General features: G+C 51.2%; 6 protein-coding genes across 6 annotated transcripts; 5 read left to right on the top strand and 1 right to left on the bottom strand.

Annotated features, from left to right (window-relative positions):
* Positions 1–749: 749 nt before the first annotated feature.
* NECHADRAFT_69883 (uncharacterized protein) lies at positions 750–3,836 on the top strand (the record flags this gene model as incomplete). Its single annotated transcript, XM_003042220.1, has 9 exons — positions 750–1,206; positions 1,290–1,410; positions 1,468–1,608; positions 1,787–2,058; positions 2,220–2,552; positions 2,601–2,715; positions 2,765–3,479; positions 3,532–3,575; positions 3,623–3,836. The coding sequence occupies exons 1-9, from the start codon at positions 1,170–1,172 to the stop codon at positions 3,834–3,836; spliced, it is 1,992 nt and encodes a 663-aa protein (XP_003042266.1). The 5' UTR covers positions 750–1,169.
* Positions 3,837–4,285: 449 nt separating this feature from the next.
* Positions 4,286–6,008, bottom strand: NECHADRAFT_12433 (uncharacterized protein; the record flags this gene model as incomplete). Its single annotated transcript, XM_003042142.1, has 4 exons — positions 4,286–5,203; positions 5,252–5,421; positions 5,471–5,571; positions 5,626–6,008. Coding segments are annotated over 4 exons (1,572 nt in total), but the record flags the coding sequence as incomplete, so codon positions are not given.
* A 3,480-nt stretch (positions 6,009–9,488) lies between these two features.
* On the top strand, positions 9,489–10,384 carry NECHADRAFT_81259 (uncharacterized protein; the record flags this gene model as incomplete). Its single annotated transcript, XM_003042219.1, has 2 exons — positions 9,489–9,627; positions 9,672–10,384. The coding sequence occupies 2 exons, from the start codon at positions 9,489–9,491 to the stop codon at positions 10,382–10,384; spliced, it is 852 nt and encodes a 283-aa protein (XP_003042265.1).
* Positions 10,385–13,318: 2,934 nt separating this feature from the next.
* On the top strand, positions 13,319–14,019 carry NECHADRAFT_81258 (uncharacterized protein; the record flags this gene model as incomplete). The annotated part of the gene is made up of 2 exons (XM_003042218.1): positions 13,319–13,711; positions 13,771–14,019. The coding sequence occupies 2 exons, from the start codon at positions 13,319–13,321 to the stop codon at positions 14,017–14,019; spliced, it is 642 nt and encodes a 213-aa protein (XP_003042264.1).
* A 1,503-nt stretch (positions 14,020–15,522) lies between these two features.
* NECHADRAFT_81257 (uncharacterized protein) lies at positions 15,523–16,346 on the top strand (the record flags this gene model as incomplete). The annotated part of the gene is made up of 2 exons (XM_003042217.1): positions 15,523–15,772; positions 15,811–16,346. The coding sequence occupies 2 exons, from the start codon at positions 15,523–15,525 to the stop codon at positions 16,344–16,346; spliced, it is 786 nt and encodes a 261-aa protein (XP_003042263.1).
* A 953-nt stretch (positions 16,347–17,299) lies between these two features.
* Positions 17,300–18,984, top strand: NECHADRAFT_42620 (uncharacterized protein; the record flags this gene model as incomplete). The annotated part of the gene is made up of 3 exons (XM_003042216.1): positions 17,300–18,632; positions 18,686–18,797; positions 18,852–18,984. 3 exons carry the CDS (start codon positions 17,300–17,302, stop codon positions 18,982–18,984), a joined length of 1,578 nt encoding a protein of 525 aa, XP_003042262.1.
* Positions 18,985–21,992: the final 3,008 nt, after the last annotated feature.

Genomic DNA, 21,992 nt, shown 5'->3' with positions numbered 1-21,992 from the left:
GAGTCGGCTTCGCGCTGTTCAATTGGTGACATGATTGTCCATTCGGAAACGTCTCGGCGAACCAGGAATGGCCATTTTAATGCTTCCAGGAGACCGAGGCTTGGCACTTGGCATCGACGACGTCGGGTCTATTCAAGGCGGGGGTTGTTTAACCAAGAAATGGATGCGATTCACATTCTTATCATGCATTTGCCATGTTTCTGCGCATCTTGTCTCTCTCCCCTTTTCGTTTTCTCTCTCTCTCTCTTTTTGGCTGTCTATTTTCCCTTTTTTCTTTTTCTTACCTCATGAAATCTCTGCACATGGACCCATGTTACACGAAATACGCAGGGCTTGCGTTTGCAGCCCCATCATATTGGTCAAAAGCATCAAATTCTCTTCCCTTGCATGAACTCATGATGCAGCCTGTGACTTGGAAAATACTTGCTAAGGCAGAGAAAAATAAGCAATGGCGCTAAATTCTTCGCTCCCGTACTCCCGAATGTAAGATGTCTTCCAGCATGTGATATTCGCCTGCCACTGCCAGGTGATGCCCTCTCAATTCCGCCCTGGCACTGCCACCGCCAACAAGCTGTCAGATCACCCAATTCATCGCCCCTTGAATCACCCATTGTCATCAATATTCTAACCTGTCATGACGTCGAATGCCCCAAACGGGTATCGCGAGGCCTCCTAGGGTCCCCCCAATCCCCCGTACCGATACCGCTATTTCCCTGGACGGCAACCCCGAGCAGCACCAGCACCAGCACGCACTGCGCTTCTCATCGGCCGTGCCCAGCTCAAGTGCCGATCCAACCAAGGCCTTGGCTAGAATCCTTGTCTTGTTCCTTGGAGTTTTCTCTTAACATGACCATGACAGTCCCTTGTTCCTGACACAGTCAGCCCTGCGGTAAGATACACCTTGGTTGTTAGACACGCCGCTCTGGCCTGTTGACGCACCACCTTTGTTGTGCAGATACCCTCAGACCAGGGTTCCGAGCGTAAGTCTTGGCACTAATTCGCTCATTACTACAAGATTTTCCTCCTTTTCCTCAATCAGTTAAACTCACCAAACCTCCTTCAGCGGAATCCGGCACCTTTCTATCCATCTCTGCGCCCGCAACCTGCGGCGAAGCAACCCTTGCTCGACGTGGAAAGCCAGTTTTTGGCATCAGCAGCGCGACGCAACCATGTGGCGGCCAGAACTGAACTTTGTCAAGTTGCATTGTAAGTTGCCAAGCGTTTGGAGGGGGGGATGCGATCCGATCGTTGATCGGGGACCCTGTGGCTGAGATTGCGTTTCTTGGCAGACTTGTACATCATCTTTCTGGGCCTGACGAGCTTCGCGATTCTGTATCCAGCGGGCAATATCAGTGCTATCGATGCCTACTTTATGGGCGCCAGTGCCTCGACCGTCACTGGGCTAGCGACGTAAGCCATCCGTGTCTTCAACGGTCGCGGCGGGTGAAGCTAATGTGAGACCGACAGCCTCGACGTCAAGGAACTGCAAACGTACCAGCAGCTGTACCTGTACTTTGTGCCCATGTTCTCGAACCTAGTATTTATCAACATTATCGTTGTCGTTGTACGCCTGTTTTGGTTTAATCGACACCTTAAGAAGGCTGGTTTGTTCCCCTGTTCGTCCCTCAGGTAACGCGTTTGTACTGATACTTCTATCCAAAGCTCCCATCCTCCTGCGTCAGCGTCGTCAACATGACACAGTCCCAAAGGAGCAAGATCCCGAGCTTGGTTCAGGGCTCCCGCGACCAGAAAGCCCTAGTCCGCAGTCTAGCCCTGAACCATCTAGCCCAGCACTACCAAGCCCAGCTCGAACGGTTATCGAGGACACCCTCCCTCGGATTGGAGAGCGGAGCCGGACGGAGCCTCCGCCGTCAAAAGCACCTCATCGTCTAGCTCCCCCGCGTGCAGCAGTGGATGCTGAGAAGCTTGCCGAAGATGAAGACGAAGAAGAAGGCGAGGAATCTAGGCGGGCCAACCAACTGGAGCCCAGGATTACCTTTGACCCTTCTACGGACCATCATCCCAGACATGAGGCGACCCTTTACATCCCTGGGCCCCGTGACCGAGATCAAGGCAAGCTGCAATAAGTCAGAATTTGTTTTCACTACTAACTTTGCCCAGGAAAGCCGTTGGTAGAACTAAACGGACCAAACGGGGACGGCAGAGATGGTAAAATGCCCTGACAAGTACTTAGATCCCCAGACTAACCACTTATTTAGACGACGAGATCGAGACAATCTACCGAACCCATTCGACGCCTGGTAGTAACCTCCGTCGCCGTCGCAGTGCTGGTCTCCGAATGAGTGAAGCCCGCTCTATGGAGCGCGTCGCAACAGTAGCCTCCTCAATGTTCGTTATCGGCGGTGCACGAGAGACTCGGAGAGAGCGTCTAACAACTGCGCCGACCATGGCTGCAGGAGACTTTCCGCAACTCTCGCGTGAGGTTACTGTTGGTCGTAACTCCATGTTTCACAACTTGTCGTCTAAGGATCGCGAGGAGCTGGGCGGTATCGAGTACCGGAGCTTGAAGCTGCTTTTGAAGATCATCTTGAGTAAGTACAAGAGAAGTAAGGTGTTGGGTGAGATTCTGACGAGTTTAGTGTACTTCTTTGGCCTGCACTTTATCGGAATGATCTGCCTTATTGGCTGGATTCAGTATGCCCCTTCGAAATATGCCGAGCACATTGCAGAGAGCGGGCAAAATAAGATCTGGTGGTAAGTTGTCTCGCCCTATTAGGGGTAACTATTCTCACCATGTTCTTAGGGCCATCTACTCCGCCCAGACTATGGTCGATAACTTGGGCTTTACTCTTACCCCTGACTCGATGATTTCTTTCAACGATGCACCAGCTCCAATGCTCATCATGAGTGTCTTGGCCCTCGCCGGTCACACCTTTTACCCCGTTGTCCTCAGGTTCATCCTCTGGAGCATCTCGAAGCTTCTACCGGAAGAGTCATCCCTTCACGAGCCTTTGTCGTTCCTCCTGAACCACCCTCGTCGATGCTATACCCTTCTCTTCCCTAGTGGACCAACCTGGGCGCTATTGGGTGTCTTGGCACTACTCAACATCGTCGATATGCTATTCATCATTCTACTCGACCTCGATAACGAAGCCGTGTCTACTCTCCCCGGTTGGCCTCGTTTCGCCGCCGCTGTCTTCCAGGCCGTTAGCTCTCGACACACGGGAACCACTAGTTTCAACCTGGCTGCGGTGAACCCCGCTGTACAAATGAGCCTGTTGGTCATGATGTACGTGTCAGTGTACCCAATCTCTATCGTCGTTCGATCTTCGAACACGTACGAGGAGCGTTCGCTCGGACTTTATGAGCCCAGCATTCAGCCAGATGAGCAGAACGGCGGATCATACTTTGTCACTCATTTGAGAAATCAGCTGAGTTTCGACTTGTGGTACATTTGCCTGGGACTCTTCTGTGTTTGCATCGCAGAGTCGAAGAGGATCATGAATGGCAACGATCCAGTGAGTACTCTCTTACCCTACCTACCATGGTTCAATTCTAACAAGAGACAAGGCCTTCACAATGTGGCCTATTCTTTTCGAAGGTCTATCGGCATAGTAAGTGAAGCCTATCTATTCGGCGACCATGACTAACTGTGTCGAAGCTGTAACGTCGGCCTTAGTCTTGGCTATCCTACGATCGCATCATCATTCTGTAGCGAGTATTCGACTTTCAGCAAGCTGGTCATTTGTGCCATGATGATCCGGGGACGGCACCGCGGCCTTCCATATGCCCTGGATCGAGCCATTGTTCTACCGGACGAGAAGTCACTTGGCACACAGTTTGTAGATGAGGAGGACCATGATCACCATGAGTAACGGCTTTTTCGACATGTTTTTTTCTTCCTGGGTTAGTTAATCGCATACCCAACGACTTCACGAACGAGTTTAGAGGATTGTTTTCAAGATTCTTGAGGCGCCAGCCTTTTGTGTACAAAGATTATAGGCTTTCTAGATGATACAGGGTAATAAAAAGGGGAGATAGACGAGGGTTGCGAGCATGACTCGTTGCCATATGTACGATGTTGTTATAGATTTGTTTCTTGCCTTCAAACTGATGTGTACTTTGAGTGTGTGAGAAAGGGGGAGATGAAGCTGTCAAAGGCCAGGTATCCGCATGAAGCGTGAACCCCTGAGTTCTAGTTCGTCTTCCCGTCTCTCCACATCATAACACAAGCAATTACTAGCCGCTGATAGACTTGATATGCATCATTGAGCACAACTATTGGTGCAAACTACTGAGTATCACGTTATGAATCCCTATCCATGTCTTCCTCTCCCTCCAGGAAAATCTCATGACCCGATCCCTCATGCATCGCCAAGGCCGTAAAGCATCCCAACACCGCGACTCCTGCAGTCCCCCACCATCCCCAGGCCACCATCCCAATGTCAAGACCATACCCATACCACCACCCACCAACAACAGGTCCGACAGTACGGAAGCCTGCTGAAACGCTCTGGCCCAGGCCGTGGATTGTTCCCAGCACGCTTGGATGGGGACTGCAGTTGTTGAGCAGGATGATGGTGGCTGGTAATGTGAATGTGCGGGCCATGACTTGGAGCAGTAGAACAAGGATTATGCCCCCCCAGATAAAGGGACCTGATGCTGGCTCGGGGGGTTCTGTCGTCGATGGCAGGATGGATAGGTACGGGCCAACAAAGTAAGCCACAGGGAAGAGGAGAAGGAACCATCGGAATGAACGCATTGTTCCCAGACGGCCTTGCACTTTAGGATAAAGGAAGATCTGTAAGAGTATACCAAGCAGACCGAGGAACGAAGTCGCAACGCCCACTGTAGAAGCAGGCATACCCAAACCTCCCGTGAAGAGCAACGGTAACGAACGAGCATAGTTCCCCCCATTCTCAGCCGTCGACTTAGGAGTACCATATCTTGGCGTGGATAGGTAGAGAGACCAGATATTCGTAAAGGCTCCAAGCTGAAAGTCGTAAAAGGCGCTGTTGATGAGTGTGAAGCAGACGTTGCGGGTCCAGATGCGGTGGAAGGGAAGATGAGCCAGGACCTTGCGCTTAGACGGTGCTGGCTTTTCCGTGACGGTCTTTTCGTCATGCTCGGAGGCGGGAATGTGGATGTAGCCGGCGTTGGATTTGCCGCCAGTAAACCAGTGCTTTATGTTGGAGGCGAGGTGAAGGCCAGGGTCATACAGGTTTCGCCTCTCTTTCGATGTCTATATAGGTCAGTTATATTGGCTCATAGAATGGAACGGTTAGCTTACCTCTTCTAGAAACAGGACAGTGATGATTGTGGACACAGCGAGAAAGAATGCGTTGAGTATACTAGGCAGAGCAAACGGATAATCCCGAATCCATTGATAGTCAAGCATGGCTCCCTCCCCAAAGTAATTGGGGAGTGTCTTGGAAGGATCTGCCAGAATGCCACCCATTACTGAACTGATGTCAACGATGATAACTGAGAAGAGTAAGGGGGCACGAACCTGGGCCTAGCATGCTAGCAGCGTTGAAGCTCAGAGGAAGTAATAGAAATGCTCGAGACTGGTACTTTTTCTCAATGGTGATTTCTGATATCATGGTACGGCTAGAAATCATCAGCATAGGTCGTCCAAATTCTGCTTCAACAGCTCAAACTCACATAATTCCAACAGTGCCATTAATAGCACCCCCAAACACCCTCCAAAAAGCCGCCCAAAAGAACGTGGTCGAAAACCCATAACCAACACACGAAAGCGCCGTGCCCCCAAGTCCAACCACCAAAGCCCACTTTCTCCCACACCAGCTCGCGTCGGCAATCTTTCCCCAGAGGATAGCAGTGCAGACCTGCGCGCCGGTGAAGCAGCCCTGGAGAATCCCCGCTCGCTCCGAGATGCGAGAGTCAGAGAGGGATCCGTCCATGGCTTTGAGCTGGTAGAAGACGTAGGCTTGGAGGGAGGCGATTTGGAGAAAGTCGGCTAGGCGGCCTATGAAGAGGACGAGGAGTTGGTCTTTTCGGGGGAGGGACATCCATGATACGGGGCCTTTTTGGACAGGTTTCTCTGTCACGGGGACTCTTTGTTCAATGTCTTCATTGTCGATGCCGTTGACTTGAATACTGGGAATGTCCGAGTTCCGGCGCTCATGGCGGGAGCGCCATCTGTGGTGGCCTCTGGGCTGGCCGATACCGGGTTCATTGCTTAATATACCGGGAGGCATGATGGCAAAATGACGGGGTATAAACATGTATGAGCTAGGAAAGGAGATGTGCAGGGTTTCTTTGAAAGAGTAGGTGATGAGTGCAAAGACAGTCCAAGAGGAAACGAATGCTATTGCGCCAGGCCAGCAGACGACAGCGGAACTGGTATCTAAACAGACACGATAAACAAAAGAAACAGGGATGGAGAAATATGGTAAAAAGTCTAGCTAGGGAGCATTAAGCGGGATAAGAAGTAGGACATGCAGCAAGGTGGACAGCTTTTAGGTGATTGGGGGGTGAGGGAGCGACGAGCCGGGCCGCGTGGCTAGAGGGTAAACGAATGCGTCTCAAAGGGATCGGAAAGAATAAGAATAAATGTGCCGAGGTTACGCGGTCAAAGACATGATTGTGTTGCTTCGTAGGACGTTGATGTCGAATCTCGAGGTGGAGGGACGATGACAAGAGAGAAGGAACACCACGACCATGAACCTCAAATGGCTTGTGCTTTGGCGAGAAAAACTCGCCTCACTCCACGCAATCCAGGAACCACTTTTCGAGTCTGACAGGGGATACAACACAACAGCTCGAAGCTCCTGGATTATGGATTTCTCTCCCATCGGGGAGTGGGATGTTTTGATTCCGCGCCACTCCACCAGTATGAGATGAGGCGTGTTTCTTCGATACACACTATTCAATGCCTCGTTGGATCACATAAGTCTGCTTCAAGACGATTAATTGTATTGGGAAACGGATATACCGGTGTTTGATGGAATGGATGGATATAGCTTCGTCTGCCCACGCGTCAATCCCGGCCCCGAGATGCCCAAGCCGGTCGAGTGATGGACCCCTGGGCCGCTAAATTAGCGCCCTCCACTGCATCCCGGGTGCTGGGCGCCTGTCCTTACAGGGGTGGGGTGTGCCGTGGGAGCCACGCCATCCTCCACTGCTTCATCCATTGTTGGTCTCGAGGGGCCAGAAGTTGATATGTACCAATGTTGATTATAGATGCAGTGATAAAAGTACTATCTTTAAGGTATCAATGAATCAAGAGCTTAGATTGAATCGGTGCTAACGGAAGAAACAACGAGGGCCCAGTATACTACACTTCCGCGTATAGCAAAGATCCTCTCAAACCCCTTCTTCAAACACACTCGCCTCTCTCCGACATTATCAACAATGATTCCACCATTGACTGTACTCAAGCGCGCTATACCCGCTACATCCAGCGGAACATCGCTTATGTCAAGGCAAGCACGGCTTGTCGCTCGGCTGGTTGGGGATCGGAGCGAATTCCCCTTGTCCTGAGACGGTCTCAAGTTGATCACCATATACAGGCTCAAGGTTAAGGTGGAATCCTTTAATTACTGGGGACGCGAACCATTTGCAAACTAATCTTCACTCTTTCTTCTGGCCATATCGTCTTGTTCGAGCTTTGATGTTTCGTGGCGTTCAAAGCTGACTTACATCTTCTCCCACAACCCGCCAAGGCTGGGTCGATACGCGCAGTTCTACGCGCGGCAGACAAAAAATCTCGGCCGCGTACTTACAATCAATAGATTGAGTTTCTGCCATGATTAGCGCCGTCGATCAACGATTCATCCTCGTTCAAGAAAAGACGAGACGGATACAGACGTGTTTCACCCGTGCACGTCATCCCGCTTACATAGTACTCCAAATGCAACGCTCGACAATATTTCCGTCGCCGTGTCTCGGATCTAGGACGAGACACCACGCTGTTGACACGCTGTTGACATTTGTCCGCCGGTCATGATACGTGGGATAGCGATATTGTGCAAGGCAAGCAGTGCACAACCATTCAGGGACCATCTCGCAATGATAAATACCGATCTGGTTTGTGTTCCAGGGACAGCTGTGGCTTGCTCAAAAACAAGGATGGGATCCTCCGGCTGCAACTTGGGCGTTACATGATGCTGTGACGATGCATAGCTGGCACAGTACATTCAATGGGATTCCCTGCCCTAGACGCGCGTAATCCTCCCACTTATCCGCGCTCTCACGCCGCAGGGAGAATTCGTGGTTGATGTCGGGATGTGGATTAGAGGGGCCGATGGTCCGGGCCTCCGACATCCGACGCAGTTTGGATATCGGTTTCGGTGGACAACTATTTGCCGCCGAGACCTGTGTACCATGTTGCCTCTGTCTGTGTGCGTGTCCCTGATCAGAGCGTTCTGGATGGTTAAGCTGTAGACTTGTTCCATGAAAACAAGGCCATGTACGGCTTGACACAGGATGACGGTTGGTCCTCCAGTGACCAGTTAGGACTCCCAACCAGATAACGGTCGACTTGCAAGATTAAACACCACCAGCGGTTAAGATGTGGCGTTTCCATGAGCTCTAACTCTGCCCTTCTTTGGCTCAAAACCATCAACAGATGTTGAATGGAGATGGATTCATGTCTGGGCCGCGTAAGCTTCTTATTTAAGTGAATGTGGAGAACATGCATTGATCCACAATTAGAAGTCTTCCAATGCTTGTTTGTGTCAGTGCTATCAATCGGAAGAGATGGACATGTGTGTTACTCGGGTAGGAGGCTCCAAGGGAAAGAATCCGTGGTTCCCCTGAGGAGCTTTCTAGGAACTGCAAGGTACGGTTCATTCAAGGGATAGGGAAGATGGCAAGTTGAGTCGGACAATTGAGTGCTTGGCTGCAGGGAATAAGGAGTCACAGCCTTTCAGAGAGGATGATTTACTGCATGAATACTACGAGGAGCAAGACGACGATGGCATTGAATGGCCACTAACCTAGATACAACATGATTCCATTCATTACAAGACCCATCATTTGCCTCCAGACTCAAGTTGTCGACTTCAAGACCAGAGGCTCTTGCCCTGGCAATGGCTCCCTCTTCTACATGGGTCCCTCGCTACAGCCCCACAAGAGCATGAGCCTCAGGGGGCGTGTCGTTAACAGACGACTCACTTACAACGGTTCCCCACGTCTGGTTCCTTCTCCTGAAGAATCATGATGGGATCGATCAACAGAAGACAAAGCAAAGGCCCGGGCGAAGAGAGGTCGGGTCGGTATCTGAATTATGGGGACCGTTGCTCATGTACACGCATCCAGAGGAGGGATGTGGGAGTTGGATTTGTGTATCTGGTGGCATTACATGTCCTGGGATGGAAGCTGTAAAAGACGATTGTCCTCTTGTTCTTTCGTGTTTCGTCTCGTTCTTTTATACTCGTTCTGTTTCCATCATCATCGACCTCTTCCTCTTGGCAGAATCACCTCCTTCGATCGCTTCACCTGCAATCCTTCCTGTTTAGCATCTTGTTATCCCTATTGATACCCTAGTCTCAACCGCCACAATGGCATACTCTTCCAAGTTTACCCCTCGTCCTGTCACCGACATCTTTACAAGTGACACCAGTATCAACCGTCGCAACTGCACCCGTTCGGTGCCCATGAAGGTGCTCATCCTCGGCGTCGGACGCACTGGCACAGCTTGTACGTTTATCCCTCGACTTCTGAGATACAGCTAACACTCCTAGCCATGCGCGCCGCCATGAAGCAACTCGGCTACGTCGACACATACCACATGATGAACGCATCCATCGAGAATCCCCCCGACGCACTCATGTGGATGGACGCCCTCTGCGCAAAGTACGACAAGCAAGGCGAGCCCTTTACCCGCAAGGACTGGGACCAGCTCCTCGGCGGCGCCCAAGCCGTCTGCGACTGGCCCGCCATCGCTTTCGCAAAGGAGCTCATCGAGGCCTACCCCGAGGCAAAGGTCGTCCTTACCAACCGCGACGTCGACTCGTGGCACGCCTCCACTATGAGGACCGTCTACTGGCGCGTCACCGATCACGAACTACAATGGCTCTCCCACTTTGACTGGGCTGCTTCCATGTACTACCCCATGCTCCGCAAGTTCTTCGACACCTTTTTCGAGGGCGACTTTCCCAACCGTGGCAAGGACGTCTTTCGCCGACACTACGCAGAGGTCCGCAGCCTCGTCCCCAAGGAGAGACTGTTGGAATATAAGATCACCGACGGATGGGAGCCTCTTTGCGAGTTCCTCGGCGAGCCGGTGCCCAAGGGCTGCGAGTTCCCCCGCGTCAACGACAACTCGGACTTTGTATCCCGCTCGCGCCGCAGGAACCGTCACCAGATGTACAATGTCGCTCTTCGCTACGTTTGCACAACTGCTCTGGCTGTCATGATGATCTATGCCGTTGCTCACATGCTGTCCATGATCTAATCGACCGAGGTGCGAGCAGTGCCTGGACATTAACGAGGTCGCGATGAGGCGTGTGCGTGTGCGTGTACGTGTACGATGAACAAACTGAGGATGTAGTCCGAGGGCAAGAGGGTCCATCGGTGGGACAATCCCCGCCCTTAGGGGCATTGTATGATGGTCAGGCGCCACTGGAAGTGGTGCCATGTTTGCTTCCAAAGGAAAGACCCAAGAAACGGGTGACGCAAGCTGTCAAGGCGATGTTTTGCGCACTGAGTCTAGTCATGGCCAGGTCTAATGTGTTGTCTCCTTACCAGACCGGGTACTGGCCAAAAAAGCAGGGCTCGGAGGATGCATGATAGAAGGGCTTCATCTCTTGTTTTCTCCTAATGGATCGGAGTTTCGGGCGTATGTTTATAGATAGGTTTCCAAATACAATTGTGTACTTTCTTCATCAAATGGTCAAGTGACCGTCCCGTGCCGTGTTGTGATGCCTACGGTAACTCAGAATAAGGAGAGAAATGTGGCCTAAACCAACGATTCCCGGAGATATATTGCCGGCATCGCCTTGAAATACGTGGTCACCTTAGAGGCAGGTTTTCGAGCGCATCACTAGCTTGTATCTCGTCTGTGTCTGATGTGAGGTCTCACGTCCCAGCTTCCAAGGAGCAGAGCATGTCAGTGAAACGACATCGTGAGATTGCATAGATCAGAGACCACATGAATAGAAAACATTTCGGGTTCTTGAATCTCTCGCCATACACCAAGGAAAGAGAGTAAGGCTTAGCCCGAGGTCCGAATGGCTGTCGTCGAGCCCTCCGCCGTCCGAATAACCTCAAAGCACCTCAGCCAATCCTACAACACCGTATCTACACGCCCCCTCCCTGGTTCCTTTTAATCAGCCCTACGGGTCTACCCCAGAGCCCAAGAAAAGCTTCGCGGACACGATCTCGGGTCTGGTAGAATATTCTGCTGCCTGGTATGGATTGGCGCCGTCACGTCATTCGAGGATGAGTGACGCAAGTGTAGGGGTTTGATAATGATGGGTTTGAGGCAAACAGGCATCTATGTAGCCCGCTTGGCGCTCCTTTCGTTTGCGTTTGTATACTCTGGCTTGAAGAATATGGTGTTCTGGATGAGCCTTGTTAAACATGGACTTGGGCGTGTCTCTTTTGAAGCTCAAGAATCCTCGCAGATCTGCTACGATGTATCTAGCCCCTACTTCCGGTATATTTCACTCTTTCCCATGTGTAAATGAATCCGCGTCAAGAATGAGCGACCTCATGGGAGCTGCGATCGGTGTCGTTGGCCTTCTTTAGACGTCTGCCATTCCACCTAGACTCAGCCATGAAGGATTTTCCCCGTAGTTTCAGTCCAAGTGCCATTGAAGCCAGCCTCCCCTCGATATTCGGATAGTTTTCGCTTCGTTTCATGTCCAAACTAGAGTCCGTAGGTTTCGGCTCTGAATGTCGGCGACCCCGTTCAACTCGATCACCCATCCCCCCCGCCTTTACAAAATCAAGTCTCCTTCTCTTGGATAGAGGCTCTTTTCTTGTAGAAAGTCCCATGGGCCCAAGAAACTTGCTCTTCCGCTGTTTGTTGAGGAGTAATCGCCGAGTTCCAGTTTGCCGTATCCAGAGATTCGGATGAATCCACGGCCGCATGCATTGCTAGTCTTCTTACCAGAAAAAAGCGCATAATGCAAACAACTTGATTGTTTGAGATCGAAATGCCTTGATTCTGCCTGGTCATTCACGGAGATGTCCGCAAAGAGCTGTAGCTTTGCGACGGATGGGACGTACTAAGCTGATGCAGTAGTCATCTGGCCTTGGTATCATGACCTATGCAACATGGCGACATCGACACTGCAAGAAGTCGTATGGGACGATCTCACCAGAAAGACCAAAGAACCAGAGGGCCTCTTGTCGAGGCATCGCCTCTTCTTATACGTGCCACAAGCGCGGCGGAGTCGACGCGATCCGTGCCTTTGACCCTCCACCCCAGCAAGCGACATACAGAATACGAGGTGTCCAATCAATGGCGGATGCAGACCTATTTGGCTGTTCCGCAATTAGCTCCGCACTTTGACACTCTGGAGCTAGGCGTGATTCGTCCTGTCGTAAGTTTGAGAGGTGCGTCTATGTGGTAGCGTGGCCCTTGTATCATTTTTTGTAACTATGCGGACATTACATGGCTCTGGAATAGAGAGCGACTCTCTCATGCATAATAAGTTTATTGGCCTATATGAAGGTGCTTTTTAAGCGTTTATCCAGGGATGTCCACGTCATTGTCTTCATAATTCACGCTCGCTCCCAACAGGGTCAAACAGTAGATTACTACTATAAGGCGGAAGGACAACAACCATCTGGGGACTTCACGTTACAGCTCAATCTCATCCTCAATCGATAATAAACCGCGATATACTTGCCAGATTAGGCCGGTAGGGCTGGATCGTTGTTCAATGTCCGACCTGCCAAGAATCCTCAGCCTTCCCCAAGCCTCAAACATATCTATTCATGTTGTTATCTCAAGATCTCCCCAGACCAAGATATGCTCCTCTGAACCAAGCCTTGCTCGTCTAGTTGTACGTGTGACAGGAATGTACAACTCCAAACTGTTGCGAAGCCGCTTATCAAGTATTGGCTGTCAGCCAAGGGTACACCAACTCCGCATCGTCTACACTTCTCTACTCAGTAACATCCAAATGTTTGCATCTTTGAGCTGGCGCAGCAGACAGTGACTGCACGGCTCTCAGCAGGAGACTAAACCCCAGCTGTCCATGGCCTCCCCGCCTTACGCTGCACGTTTCCGAGACAAACCTCATGATGAGATGAGGTCTCTCGATCAAGTTGTGGCTGTGCCATCAACACAGCGAAAGAGATGGCATTTAGAAAGACTCAAGAATCGCCACATCTCTAACCCTTGTGCTTGTGCTCTTCATCGATCATCCCCTACCCAATGGCTGATATCGTGCTCGGAACCGTCGGCGTCATCCCCGTCATCGGGGCCGCCATCGCAACGTACCGACAGCTCGATTCGCGGCTCAAGGTCTTTAACAACCACTCCGAGGCCCTAGGCCGCATGGCCAAGAGTCTGGATCGCAACTACACCATGTTTCAGCTAGAGTTCTACCAGCTGCTACGGTTCGCCTTCTCTGATAGGACTATACAGCGAATGAAGACGGATCAAGGCTGTAAGGAGTGGAAGGAGTGCGAGGTGTACGAGGCACGGATGCGAAGGGGTCTTGGGGGCAGCTACAAATCCTGCAAGATCTTGGTGGACGATATTGCTGCTGCCCTGAACAGCTTCGCCGAGAAGCTAAACACGTGCGTAACAGGGGAAGAGGAAGATGTGAGTATCATGTAAAGCTGTTCGAGTCCCCCACAGCTGACACTTGTACGACGCAGCAGTCCAACAAGGGAATCGAGACTATGACCAAGTTCCTGCTACGTTGCCGAGTGACGCTACTCGCTCCGGCGCTTGATGGCATCAACAGCCGGCTCCGCGAGCTTCTTCAGGACCTGACGTCTCTGCGGGAGAAGATGGAGGCGCTCAGTAGGGCTCATCCGTCGGGTGGTGCTCTGCGGTTGCTGTCGTGGGTGGTTGCTGAGAGGTTTGATCGAAGTGCTGAGAAGAGCAGCGAGGGCGCGGCAGCTTGATCAAGACTCTACAGAGGGAGACATAATTGGAGAGTCCATCAACCTCAGTTTATGTCCAACACTCTGGATACAGAATGAGGTTGGTTGACTATTCAATCCTTGCCCCCTCTAGAATCTTGGTTCGTAATGATGGAGAGGCTTCTAATTTGCCGGGAGCCATGGTCGTCCAGAGGACCATGCAGGGGACCGAGTGTCGGGAAGCATGCCGACTTGGGTAATACACGGAGATTCACAGAGAAACAGGGGAAAGGCGTTTACCTGGTATTTCATGAGGGTTAGAAATAGTCGTTAGGCGTCAAGTGCATACAAGAATTTAATCCAGTATCAACCCACGTGAGAAGCAAGTCAAGAGAGCCAACTCAGACTGCATTTACCCACAAGAACTAAAACTGCGTGGCTGGGCATGGGCGGCCGATGGATCTCTTGGCGGAGGAGCGAGGCATTATTTTTGACCAACTGGAGGAGATAACAGGGGGTTTCTTCATGTTTCAAGAATAGAAGCCAAGTGAGAAAAAAGTGGCGCTTTTAGTTGGTTCATGGATGTTGGTTCGTCGAGGAGAGACGTTGCACCATCTGCGGGGACATGGATTATTTCTTTTCTTTTCTTGGGTATTACGACTGTGCGTGTTGTTGATGGGACTCGACTGTTGAGACCATCTCCGAGAGGCGAGAGAATACGGCATAAGCATGTTCAGGTGAGATAGGGGCTACGGGTGAATCTCACTGTTTCTGCTGATTCCAAAGAATTGCTGACATCTACCTACAGCATATAGCAACGACTGCGACCTCGGAATGCTCACTCTCCGTTCTCTGAATTTGTCTTGTCTTGTCTGGCGTGATAGCAAACCCCTGTAGCTCTCTCCCCTCCCCGCGGATCAGGGCTGAGCAGGAGGCTGTACAGCTTCTAAGGTTAAATCGAGGTGCGATCTGCATCCGGTGACGGGTACCTGTCTCGGGTATGACGAGCACTCCCAGAACAGATGTACTAGATACAGAGGCTAGCTGAGGCTGGTTTTTTACACTACGCGCCAGTGAAACTCGCGGGCCAATCGACGAGATGAAGAATCCATCACGGGAGGCACCGTTATGTCGAATAGCTCGAGAGCATAACGGCAGGGTTTTGCTTCCCGCCATAGCGTTTCTAACAGAGGAAACTTGCCCGTCTCGTATTGTCTGAGTGTCACTTTCGCGTACCCCTCGCTACGCCTCGTAATTCTCACCTCCCCATCCTTGTGTGCCCCGTATCCTCCCCCAATGCATCATCTATAAACATGCTTACGGCCCCCAAAAATGTAAGACCAGGGTTCAATGGCCTGACAGGGCTAGACGCGCCTGTTGGGCTTACTACCCGAGAAATCAAAAGGGAGGACGATCGCCTGCCTACTGTGTCAGCCTTCTCCCCTCACATCAGGAATACCTTTCCAGTCTTACGGTCGGGGAGAGAGACGATAAACGAGTTCCAACAAACTTCAGAGTCGAATACCCTCGAACCTCAGGGTCAAGATGCGTTCGATATTACTTTCAACCTTGCTGCTGGCCGCGTCAGCCGTCAAGGTCCTAGGCGTCGACACATTGTTTACTCACCCGGGCACCTACGATGAAGGCGACGAAGCAGCCAACAACCCCGTCTACGAAGAGGGCGATACTATCCTCATCAATTGGGTGACGGACCTGAAGCAGATCACCGTCTACGTCTTCCAGCGTAACCCTAGCGACTTTGACGGAACGACACAGCTAGGAGAATATGTCCGAGGTAGGAGATCAAGATACACCCAACAAGCAGTAACATAGGTCTCACAAGAGTAGAAAACGTAACGAGCAAGAGCACTTTCTGGAAGGTCAACCTCGGCGAGGACTCATTCAACCGCACCGTTCCCAAGGGCGAGATGCCCGTCCTGTACTTCGCCTTGTACAACCCATCAGACGATGCCGTAAAGATCATCAAGTCGCAAGACTTCAACGTCTCCCTCTCCGACGCCGCCGAGTCATCCTCCACCACGACAAAGGGTTCTGCAGCTTCCACCATCGCCGACGGTCCAGCCAAGACGAGCTCCGAAGCCGACGACGACGACGGCCTCTCCGCCGGTGCCGGCGCAGGTATCGCGGTTGGAGCGACGCTCGGTGTGCTAGCCCTTGCTGGAATAGGATTCTTCTTCTGGAGGAGAATGAGGAGACCTCAACCACAGTATCAACAACCCCAGCAGTATCAGCAGTACCAGCAATACAACGTTCCACCGCCAGACCCCAAACCTCAGCAACCGACCGAGCTGGTTGGTCACTACCCTCCCCAACAACAGCAGCAGGGCCACATCTATGAGGCCCCCTAATCCGTGTGATGCGTCTGCAGGAGTAATGGGTAGAAAGGTTTATTGGAAAATAAGGGATGTTTGGGGATACCCGGGGCAAAACCAAGGTATTTTATTTATTTTCTTGTGTATTTTACTATTTTGTATTAGAGCGTGCGTATGCATTTAGGCCCGACGAGGTCATTCCCATACAATCAAACTTAGCAAATCCTCGTCCTCTGATATATCCGTGAACCGTCGGAACAACGGCCCTTGGCCTCGGGGCTTCCCGTCGATAGGCAGTGGCGAAACCGCTTTGAGGGTGGTCAGGAGTCGCGCAAGCTTCTACGCTAGACAGGAACTATTCCTTCAGCCACTTCTAGACAACTGTGTGAGATGAATATTGTCACTGGATCAACAGACATTGGCTGGCAAAAGACGCGACGGGACCAACCGAGGAGACCAGAATCAACGGCCCAATTAACGGGAATAGCTTGCTTGTGTGTATGTCCAAGAGACCAACCGTTCTCGGGTTGAAGCTGTGACAGGTCGAATCTTCAGGTCCAAGTTGCATACAAGAGTTAATAACCAGGTTAATAGATAGATATATGGTCCTTGCACGGCTCTATCGATATATATACATTTCACCTGCCCAATCTAGATACTCTCTCCAGGGGACACCAACGGCTTCTTTATCCGTGTCTCATTACAATCTTCCCCATCTTTTGGCACTTCTAGAACGTTTAAACTTTCACCAACCCAACAGCAGTGAAAAAACTCCACTACGCCATGATCAAAACAGCAACCATGTCCGCTACCATCGCGTTACCCATCGCTGACGGACCGATAGACCCTGGAGAATTCTCAATTGCACCATAGGCTCGAGCAATTGCGATGCTAATATGAATACGAGCCCCGAGAACATGATATCAACGCGGCCTCTGCTCTCGAGTTCCTCTCTTCAAGGACGACGACGACAGCAGCAATTCGGAACCATGACGGCCTTTTTCAAACCGAGCTCAGAGACAGACGTCTCACCGGAGCCGGTCCTCAACGATGCGAATGGCGACCTTGTCACCGCGACCGAGGAGCGCAGTCTTCATCGCGGTCTCGCGGAGCGGCATCTTTCAATGCTTGGCATCGCCGGCGCCATCGGGACGGGCCTGTTTCTCGGCCTTGGCGGATCGGTGCAGACGGGCGGTCCCCTCGGTGCTCTCCTCGGCTACGCGACCGTCGGCCTCGTCGTGTGCGCCGTGCAGTTTGCCCTCGGAGAGGTTGCCGCGCTCCTCCCCGTGACGGGTGCGTTTGTCCGACACGCAGAGTTTCTGGTAGATCCTGCTTGGGGATTCGCTATCGGTTGGAATCTTGTGTATGGAAATATTTTATCTGTACCTTCTGAAATCACGGCCATTTGTGTGCTGTTCGAATTCTGGACCGACCTCAACCCCTCCGTCTTCATCATCATCTTCATCATCCTAACAGCAGCAGTCGGCCTCGCCTTTATCCGGGTCTTTGGAGAAGTAGAATTCTGGTTCGCCCTGCTAAAGATCCTTCTCGTCGTCTTCCTCATCATCCTGGGTCTTGTCATCAACCTCGGAGGAGTCCCAGGAACCCCTCGCATCGGGTTCAGATACTGGAAGGATCCCGGTCCGTTTGTCGAGCACATCGCCACGGGGAACTGGGGCAAGTTTCTTGGATACTGGTCCGTCATGACGAGCGCCGTCTTCTCGTTTGCGGGTGTAGAGTCCATCGCCATGGCTGCTGCCGAGACGAGGAACCCTGCAAAGGCTATCCCGAAGGCTTGCAAGAATGTCTTTATCCGGATCATCGTCTTTTACATTCTGGCCATTCTCGTCGTCGGTATGCTAGTTCCGAGCAACGATGAGCGTCTCAACGATTCCTCTGGACAAGCGGCTCAGAGTCCCTTCGTTATCGCCGCGTCTGCAGCTGGTATCCCCGCAATCCCATCCGTCGTCAACGCCGTTGTCATCACCTCTGCCTGGTCGGCTTCGAATCAGAGTCTTCTCGCCGGTACTCGTGTCTTGTATGGTCTTGCTCTCAAGCGTCAGGCACCTCAGATCTTTCTCCGAACGACTTCGTGGGGCACTCCCTACGTGTGTGTGCTCTTCTTTACGGCATTCATGTTCCTCAGCTTCATGAGTCTCTCGAATGGAGCCATGACTGTCTTTTGGTGGCTAGTCGACCTGACTGCTGCTGGAGTTCTTGTCTCCTGGTCGGCCATCCTCCTTAACCACATCAGACTGCGACTCGCCATGAAGAAGCAGGGCATCCCGGTCACCAGCTTGCCTTGGCACAACTCTTGGACTCGTAAGTTTCTGGTGTTGAAATACTCAAAATCTTGCATTCTCTAACATCAGTAGCCTATTCCTCCATTGTTGCCCTCTGCATGTGCTTGATCATTCTCTTCACTGGCGGCTTCTCCGTCTTTACAAAGGGAAATTGGGACCCTGTTGGCTTTGTGTCATCCTACTTGTGAGTACTGCCTATCCTACTTTGTTTAGGATGCTGTTACTAATAGTCTGGCAGAGATATCCCGCTGGTGATTGCTGCATACCTCATCTGGAAGTTTGTCAAGAAGACAAAGATTGTGTCATTATCCGAGATACCCCTTCAAGATGCGATTAAAAAGTCGGAACAGGACAGGGCCGTGGAGGTATAGACCCGACCCTGGGAATGTCATTCATAGAGTAGAGCATTGTTACAATGAATTAGAAGTTCAAATCACGTCCCGGCCCTGGCTCACCTCCAACAGGAGTGTGATGTAGGATTGCCTCCATCATCTCAACTCCAACCGACCAGCAGCTCAACCATGACTATGCCACTTAAACCGACAAGTTTACGGTCCACGCAACTCATTCAAGGATTCTACGGTGACTAAGAGCGATGGGCAGGCTTCGAGAAACCATCTTGGCCAAAGACGTTCGCCTCTTGGACATGCAGGAGTGTGTGAGCTCAAAGGAACAAGGGTCATGTCAGTCTCACCTTGCTCTCATCATGGCATATTGACGATAAAATACTCTCGATGCACTTCTTCTTTGAATATCGTCCACGCAACCTTGCTCATCCTATCCCAATGGTCAAGGGGGTGGCGGATGAAGGCTTCAATGAGATAGGACATACCAGTCTATCCCCGAGGTATCGATACAGGCCAAAGAAGCCATCCCATGACAGTTGAAGAATATAGATGCCCGACATCAGTTCTTGTTGGGTTCTAAATGTGTATGTCTTCCAAGACTCTGCTGGGGGGTATGCGATTACCTCGAGTACACCGAGAGAGGAACGACAACCGCCTCTGTTTCGCATATCCAAGCATCCCAAGTTTCCGATGTTCACTTTGTTGACACTCGCTTTGAGACGAAACCCAACAGCGCCTCAAGTCAACTCGCAGCCAATTTAGACATCTCGCAGTCAAGAATAGGGTCACCTTAGCCCAACTTGCAGTCATCCTATGTCCAAGTTGATGTTACCTTGGATCACGGGCAAAGCCCTATAACATGCACAACAACACCCCATTCGTCCTTCTTGTCCCTTTCTGCTGGGAGGTCAGAACTCATCCAAACTCACGATTCACGGACAGATCGTTTGCCTCGTCCATTATACAGCTCGAGCCATACTACAATTCTAAGACCTTAGCTGGGAGTTGTTATACTAGTCCACACATTGGACTATGTTGCTTGGCCGGCGGTCAAGGACGCTTCTTGACAGATCGAAACCACGTACCATGCTCTCACGAAGGGTTTTGAAGAACTAAGTTACTTTAATAAGAAACTAAGTTGCTTCAATGAAGAACCCCGCAACTCCTTCACATCACAAAGTACAGGCATCTTGAGGTTGCTGTTCCCTCTAGCAACTAACACTATCATCGGATACAACAACTGGACACTCATGTCAAATGACAACAGATGGTTCTCAAACACTATAGTCACACTAGAACCAGGCACCCATCCATTAGAGAAACCCTCCTCTAACTCGTAAAGTTGCTTCGACTTAGTTCAACTTGCCAAACAACTCTACCCGCTTGACGAGGTAAGTTGCCATCAACCAAGTCAAGCACCTAGAGGGACAGCCCTCTCCGATGAATGAAGGGGCATCTTTGACAGATCATGCCTCTGCAACTCAGCATTTGATTAGATCTTGTGGAAATGATCCCCCTTGGTCAAATCCTCGAGCATGAGATCTCTTAGAATAGAGTCTTCGTAAGACCTTGGACGGAAGTTGCCCCTTGACAAGACGATGTGTCCCTTGAGCCAGCGTCCAAGGCACATCAAGCAACAAGAACACACAGACTTCGGGTCAACCCAACAAACAAAAGCCTTGTAGGTTTAGAAGCACCTTCGATCAAACTTCCCAAAGGTCCCTCGCCCCACGAAAGTTCAGCTTCAGCTTAAAGCCAAACACAATGCAGCCATCACGGCAGTTCCACAAGGTTACAACGTGTCAAATCTCTAACCAAAACCCTTCATCTTTCAAAACATAGTTATGCTACGTCGCATCTATCCCGGAAATGCTGACCCGGTATCTCGGTCCTGGGAAGCAAACACCCTCAATGTTTAGTCCAGCCACCAAAAAGATAATCTTCAGCTTTGTAATTGAACATGTCGGAAATAATCATCCACGATAAATAACGATAAACAAAGAGAACATGACTAGCCAGAGGTTTGAGCTTGATGCTGTGATGACGCTCCCAATAGTTGAAACGACATGACCAACACCGTGTCTTGACTCGTGCAACACCATCGACGGCAAGCCTTGTCCTTTCCCCCCGCCATGCCGCGATACTCTCCTAGTGAAAAAAAAAGCCGCCCCATGCGGCCGGGCTGCCACGCGCAGGGCCGAGAACAGATCTACGGTTCACCTTTTCCCCCCACCTACGTCAAGATGGTGTGGTCAAGAGAAAGCAATTCTACGGAATGTTGTTTTCGTTCGGTGATATTCTTGTTTTTGCTTCTTACCGTTGAGAAGGCCTCAATGTCCTTTACGTTATCGTACATTTGAGAAGCTGTAAGGTTAGGTTGACAGCAAGCCTGTGGCATCATGATTCCCGGCGCCATCCGGGCTTAGCTAGTTAGTTTAGTTCACAGCTCGGACCGAGTCCATGATAAAAAAGGTCCCTTTGGTTTCTCCGTAGTGTTACGGAACTGGGAAAGTTTGAGAGAAGAGAGAAACTCAGGGGTGGGTGTGAGAATGTTTGCGACACTTCATGCTAAACAAAGAAATCCGCGACACTGGGGGATGGCACATTTCTCTCACAAAGTTCAGCCGCAGATGGGCAAAGTCCCTCTTGGCAAAAGAATGAATCTCCCCCAACCCAACTCGCTTCCGTCAGACCACGGGAGACTGTGCCGCTCATCCACATGCAACGCCGCCCGCCCCGAACTGTGATCGGCACTCTAGGCCACCACACGCCGCTCCAGACCACGACCCCCCCCTCCCGGGAGATGAAAATGGGCGTTTCCATTTTGGCGAGATTAGACTCAGAGTTTCTCGCTAAACAAAGAGAGAGACAGCAAAGGACCTCGTGGCACCCCGTGCGGGATGGATGATCGATATTGACAGCCCCGGACATGCGGATTCAATAAAAGTCGCATTCGAGGGTTAAGGAATGCTAGCTATCCGTTGGAAACAGCGTTTTTGAAAGCATTCCAATGCCCCTTCGGAATCAGACCA

The sequence above is a fragment of the Fusarium vanettenii genome (genome assembly GCF_000151355.1).
Source record: "Fusarium vanettenii 77-13-4 chromosome 6 genomic scaffold NECHAsca_37_chr6_2_0, whole genome shotgun sequence".
In the NCBI taxonomy this organism is placed as follows: Eukaryota; Fungi; Ascomycota; class Sordariomycetes; order Hypocreales; family Nectriaceae; genus Fusarium; species Fusarium vanettenii.
The sequence above is the reverse complement of the archived record's forward strand: the minus strand, read 5'-3'. Positions and strand labels throughout refer to the sequence as shown.